A 6,000-nucleotide genomic window follows, 5' to 3' on the forward strand; every position below is an offset into this window, starting at 1 on the left:
GACAGGGGGGAAACTGGGCCCCGACAGAAGATCCGAAGGTAGAGAGCACAGTACAGCGGCGCAGAGTAGAGAAGAGAGAACGGGAAGAACAACCCCAATCCCAATCAACTCAGACCACCCGCCACCTCCGCCCCCTCGTCCTGACCTTGGGCCTGGGCCTCACCATCGGCCTCCTTCATCTGCAAAACATCCATATTCTCCTCCCAATGCGCGACGTGAACTCTATTCTCCCACTTCGAAACAACCCCATCACCCTTCCCCGCCAGCTGCGTCTCCGGACTCGGTTTCCCCTCTCCATCCTCGCCACCTTCCTCCAGGGTCCCGAACACGCCTTGCACATTCAACGCCTTCACGGCGCTCTGATACAATTTCAGAACCTCTTCGCGTCTCGCGCGTCTCGCCTCCTCGTCGAGCTCTTTGCCACCCTGTCCCTGGCCCTGGCCCTGGCCCTCCTCGCTCTTCTTCCTGGTCCCTGCTGTCGCAGCACCTCCAGCCCCGGTCCTCCCGGGCATCTTCCTGATCACCGCCGAAGCAGCCCGGCTCTCGTATCCTCGCATCACACCCTCTAGAATCCCCAGGACCGTTCCCGCACGCATACCCAGCTGCGCACCGACGGGAAATCCGGCATCGAAGCCCTCCTGGACATGTTCGCCCTTGGAGGTCGAGATGCCGTCGCGATAACCAGCCGTGACGTGTTGGCGACGGAGGAAGGGTAGTTCGGAGGGCTCGACGGACGGTTGAGACTTGTTGCTCGAGACGGGTTCCGGTGCGCGAGAGGGTTCGTGCGGTGGTGAGGAGCCGAAGATGTCGTCGAGCGAGTTGTCGATCATTGGGCCCGTTGGTGAGGTCATTGTCGGTGGGGAGTGCGGTGCGCGGGGTAGTTGGTTTTTTTTTTTTTCTCTATATTCTTCGTCGGGTGTGGAAGATTGAGTGTTGGAGGTAATTGAGTGAGTGATTTCTTGATCGGAGGTGGATTGAGAGTGCGATTGTTGGGTTTCGTAGCCTAGGTTGGTCGAAATGAGGGGTGGTTGATTTGTAAAGGGAAAAAAATTGGAGGGCGGAATCGAAATTATTTTGGGCGGATCTGGCCCGCCCCGCGATTAAACGGAATACACCGTTAACTCTATGGCATAGTGGACATTCTATTCTAGATTTGGGATTGATTCAATAATAATTATTATTCGACCCATTCTAGGGATTTAGTATATCCACTGAAAAAGAGTTTGTTCAAAGAGACGCCAGTTCTAGGTCAATGTTACAATTCTACCAAGCGATCGATATATAATTGAATACGGTAGCCGCCCCAAATGGGCCATGTTACCGTGTATACCCCAGAGTTAAAATATGAATGGAAAAATTGACTAAACAGATTCATTCATACATAAAGCATTGGGATACAGCGCTTGCACCCTCTATAATACAGTAATATCTGCGTACAACTGGTCCAACATCATTATGCGACCTCCTCATTCTTCTCTCGGGGTTTCCGACCGCAACAGGAAATCCCAAGTGCAATAGCAGAAAGTATCCTAAAGTTCATATGAGCGTTTCAACCCATAAAAAGCAAGAGAACCGGGACCTACCCATCAATAATACTCAAAGCCATAGTTGCAGCCCAAATACCATTCGTCCCATGATAATACCGCTTTCGATAGCAATGATTATGTTGATGTCCGCCGCAATTGTGTGAATGATGCGCAGCGCCCAAGACTCCGACGGTAATGATCCAGAAAGTCAGGGTGAAGGCATTGGATGCAACGGAGACCCATAACTTGAACAGCGTCTTTGCGATGAAAGACGTGGTGATGATGTAGATTGCTGCGAGAATGGTCGCGATGGCCTGGTTGTTCTATGTGAGTATAGGCCTTCAGAGTAGGGGTTTGAAATGGGCAAACTGACTGTGAACAAAGCCAGGGAAAATCCGCTAGATGACTCCTCCGATAATTTAGCTGCCGAACAGCCTAGAATCACCAAAGCAATCACGGATTGGATGCCATGTATGCAAGATGGCAAGACACTCATGTTGATCATATTGTATAGGAGGAATAAATTAATGTACCCTTGTTGTCTTTGTGTATAGAATCGTAGAAAAAAAGACCTGGGACCGACATGGTAGCTTTCTTATAGAATTGATCCTTGTATCTGGTATTTATTTTTGGTTCTGCAGCTTTGCGATGATCTTCGCGGTATAGAAGTCTGCCTTCTGTCCCCACTGCGATCGGGTATACGGAGTGGGTATGGATCTAGTCGACTGTAGCCGATTGGCTTGAATTATGGCTGCCTATGTACTATGCTTCGGTTCCCATATAACGCTTCAATATTAGCATATAGAAACATAAAAAAAGAAGTAGAGCACTGCTGCGCCTACTTTGTCCTCTAGCTCTTCTCTCGACTTTTCTCAATTGGCGAGCCCTTGGCTGTTTGTATTCCCGGTTCTCAATTTTATGTGGTTGTCTGCATTTAGCGGTGCATAATGGGGCTGGATCATATGACATATCGCTAGGCAAGAGTCATCTGTACTAGGCCACGGAATACTAAAAGCGGTGTTTGATATTTTGAACGGATAACAGAATGTGGAAGTGTAGACGGAATGACTTCTAGTAAAGGCTGCCCGTGGTATCCCGTGCCAGGTACTTGCCTATTCGAGTTAGACCTCAGGGGAATTTCCTTTGTGGCATCAACCCCTCAAAATCTCTCGCAGGTCAAACACCGGAATCATCAGAATTACAGCGGCTATCTCCAGAGATCTAGCTCAATTGATCTACCCAACTAACTATTGGGGTATCCCGAGTGCTGGGTCCGCTGGAGGGATTTGGTAAATCATGCGATCCTGCCTCTGCAATTAGCCCCCATCGGACTAACCCGGGCTATCTTTGAGAAATATCAACAAGAGCTACCTTCCGAATTCTTGCATCAATCTAACCATTTACCTCCAATGGCAATGGCTGCACGACCCAGATCCCGCTTGCTGCTTGCACTGGCATTACCCCCGATAGTTGTGGCCTACGGGACACACCGCTATCTCACTGTTCTGGAGACCAAGTACCCGGCTAGACCTCCCACATCATCGGGAAGCGCTGCTTTGGGCATTCCCGCCAATCCATCAACTCAACATTGTGCCTATGTTGATATCTATTCAGCTCGGGTGCCTCTTCGCTCCCTACAGGCTCACTCGAAGCGACTTGGTCTCAACGAGAACCCCAAAACAAATGTAGAGCTCTCTACAGCATGGGCGCAATCGCTGCTCGGGACTCGAGTCTTTCACGCTGAGTCTGCAATCATCGGTCTCTTCACTAAACGGCGCTTTGACCCGGGTGACATGGGCGATACGCCGGGCGAATTCTCCCCTGACCCTCAAACAGGAGCCCCGCGCGAGATCGTGAATGGAGCTTTAGTGGTCGAGCGACCGCCGTCCAATCGCGAGCCGTACGGCTTGCTGGTTTCCTGGAAAATTCCCGACGAGGCGCGCAAATTCTTCGAAAAAATTTCTCTATGGGGCTATCCGTGGCGTTTGATGTCGGGGGGTCGGCATGAGATGAGTGTCTCGGAACCGTTTGAGGGGGAAGGGGAAGAGAAGGCCCTCGGCCCTTTCGTTGAAGTCCGCTTTGCTTCCGCGCACGACTACGAGACGTTCCCGTCGGAAGGCGGTTTTGAAAATCAGAAAGAGCTCCCGAAATGGTCAGGAAGATTGCATCGTGGCTATGCTCGATTTCTGCTGGATGTCGCAGTCCGAGAACTAGAGCAGGAGAGCACCTTGTCGAAATAAGATTCACCACAATTTTCCATGTCAGGTTACATATGGTATGGGCCGTTTAAATTCCCTTTGAACGGGATTTTGTGGATTTTCATCTCCACTCATCAAATTGTTTGTGTGAATATCATCATTTTACCGCTTCACTGTGCGTCTAGGGTGGTTTGAACAATCTTGGTCTGGGCCCTTCCCCAAATTTATCCGAGGTGAAGCCTGCCGTGATGCTGTTCACTCCACCTCGTTATATATGAGTTTATATATGGAATAAATGAGATTTTCATGGTGATGATTCACCCCGACCTTGACATTCCTAGTTACATGATGAAAATAGGCTATGCCAACCATGGCTTAGATATACAGAGGCCAAATGTGAATGATTTAGGCATCAAAGAAGTGACATATTTGCATCTTCACTACAAAATGTGGGTTGGCGGATCTTGTTGGCAATGATCCCCTTCCATGCTGAGTCCTCTTGTGAATGATCCCTCCTCTGGGTCCCTATTTAATGGCCCCCCTCCCCCCCCCGCCCCCCCGTCTGAAATCCTTCTTCTTTCAACCATCTCCCATCACCTGCAAATTTCAAAGCATCTATATACCCCCTCAATCTCTTATATATATCCTCCTAAATCAAGGTGAGTAGCTTCATGATATCTTTCACGATGATCGCCTAACATTCTGGATAGACCTTCTGGGATTTGCTGTATATCCTCGCTCATCTTTCCTTTCAAGGCATATACAAAGCCCTTCGCTTGAAACTTTGGGTGAATGTATACCGAAATGCCAAAGTCGCGTACAGGCGATAGCGAGCGACGAAAGCATGAAAAAATACTAGACTTTTCCAACGAAAAAACGTGGCGGCTGAACGCCATGCGCTTCCTCTTCGATAACAAGGCTTATCAATTCAAAACCATGCGGAAGCATGTAAGGACCTCGACCTAGAGTACGAGAATTGTCACATTTACCGAGAATTATGTTTGGTCAATATACCGGGATAAATGTCCTGGTGGCGAGATCCATTCGTGCAGCCGGTAGAAGGCTGCACGACGCTTATCCAACTCTTTCAGAAGGAAATGGACATGTACCTCCACCATCAGCGTCGTATCGGCGGCCGAGAAAACTACGGGTGGCTAAGGTCTATGTACTACGCCATAGTCCAGCAAGTCGTGCGCATGGATCCCTCCTACTATGCGTGGTATGTGTTTTGCAGACCTGACAATGCCTGGAGGCTCATTTCATATCCGTATTATGCAAAGTACGCGATGAATTGTCACATTTACCGAGAACGATAACGAAGCGACTCTGAAACTCTGGTATCCCATCGTCATCATGCATCGACCGTTTCAGTGCCGGAACAAACTCATACCGAGTAGGGATACGTCACTCGAAGATGAGCCACCAGATTGCCGAGAAGATTTCACTAAAAACAAATCCATACGTCGGAATCGTCTGCCTCGTGGCAAGCCTGTCTTGGTCCAAAGCCCTGGAGGGTCTTTCGTTCTGACATGCCAATTCACATACGCATTGTGTGGCGAGGAAATAGGGATGTATGCCACTTTCAACTGCCCAGGTTCCTGAAGACGTTGAGCGAGAACGCGCAGACCCCGTTAGGGTCCCTGGGCCTCTCGTACCTCATGCGCAATCACCCAATTGCTGCGCAAAGGGCCACTTCTAAATACAGCGCCCACCGACGCGCATGATAGGAATGAACCTGCTCATAGCCTCACCGAAATTCTTCCAGGGAGAAAGATATCGGATCTTGCATCGATTTCGGTGGGCGAATGGACATGCAGATACTGTGGGCCTATCGTGAATATGGATAGGCTTATCCAAAGCTAGCGGAGGGGGGCCTAGAGGCTCGAGAATGGACAGAGACTAGGGAATTGGGATAGCTGAAGGATTTTATGGCTAAAATCAAGAAGCACTACGATTCTCTATACGACGCACGGTTGGTGGGCGTCCTGGGGAAGGGCTTTCACGGACTGGTCTGGCGAAGCAACCCTGACGACCTGTATTGGCATGGCGCTGCGCAGCTTACCACAATACACAGGCCCGATCGCAAACCCCAATCCCGGCTACGGTGCCAATGGCCCGATGAACCGCAGAACTTCTCAGTTCAACAACAGTACGATACACAGAGAACGAGTGCAGGATCAACGGATATTGATATGAAAACAGGGGGGGGGGGGGGGGGGGGGGGGGGGGGGGGGGGGGGGGGGGGGGGGGGGGGGGGGGGGGGGGGGGGGGGGGGG

The 6,000-nt window shown here is 50.3% G+C and overlaps 3 protein-coding genes across 3 annotated transcripts; 1 reads left to right on the top strand and 2 right to left on the bottom strand.

The window, feature by feature from the left end:
• Window positions 1–104: 104 nt before the first annotated feature.
• On the bottom strand, window positions 105–851 carry KD926_003282 (Yae1 family protein; the record flags this gene model as incomplete). The annotated part of the gene is made up of 1 exon (XM_053094752.1): window positions 105–851. The coding sequence occupies one exon, from the start codon at window positions 849–851 to the stop codon at window positions 105–107; it is 747 nt and encodes a 248-aa protein (XP_052950523.1).
• A 602-nt stretch (window positions 852–1,453) lies between these two features.
• On the bottom strand, window positions 1,454–2,022 carry KD926_003283 (uncharacterized protein; the record flags this gene model as incomplete). Its single annotated transcript, XM_053094753.1, has 3 exons — window positions 1,454–1,529; window positions 1,584–1,840; window positions 1,900–2,022. The coding sequence occupies 3 exons, from the start codon at window positions 2,020–2,022 to the stop codon at window positions 1,454–1,456; spliced, it is 456 nt and encodes a 151-aa protein (XP_052950524.1).
• A 919-nt stretch (window positions 2,023–2,941) lies between these two features.
• Window positions 2,942–3,766, top strand: KD926_003284 (uncharacterized protein; the record flags this gene model as incomplete). Its single annotated transcript, XM_053094754.1, has 1 exon — window positions 2,942–3,766. One exon carries the CDS (start codon window positions 2,942–2,944, stop codon window positions 3,764–3,766), a length of 825 nt encoding a protein of 274 aa, XP_052950525.1.
• Between the last annotated feature and the right edge of the window lie 2,234 nt (window positions 3,767–6,000).

The sequence above is a fragment of the Aspergillus affinis genome (genome assembly GCF_023601865.1).
Source record: "Aspergillus affinis strain CMG 70 chromosome Unknown NODE_179_length_51816_cov_85_473047, whole genome shotgun sequence".
NCBI lineage: Eukaryota > Fungi > Ascomycota > Eurotiomycetes > Eurotiales > Aspergillaceae > Aspergillus > Aspergillus affinis.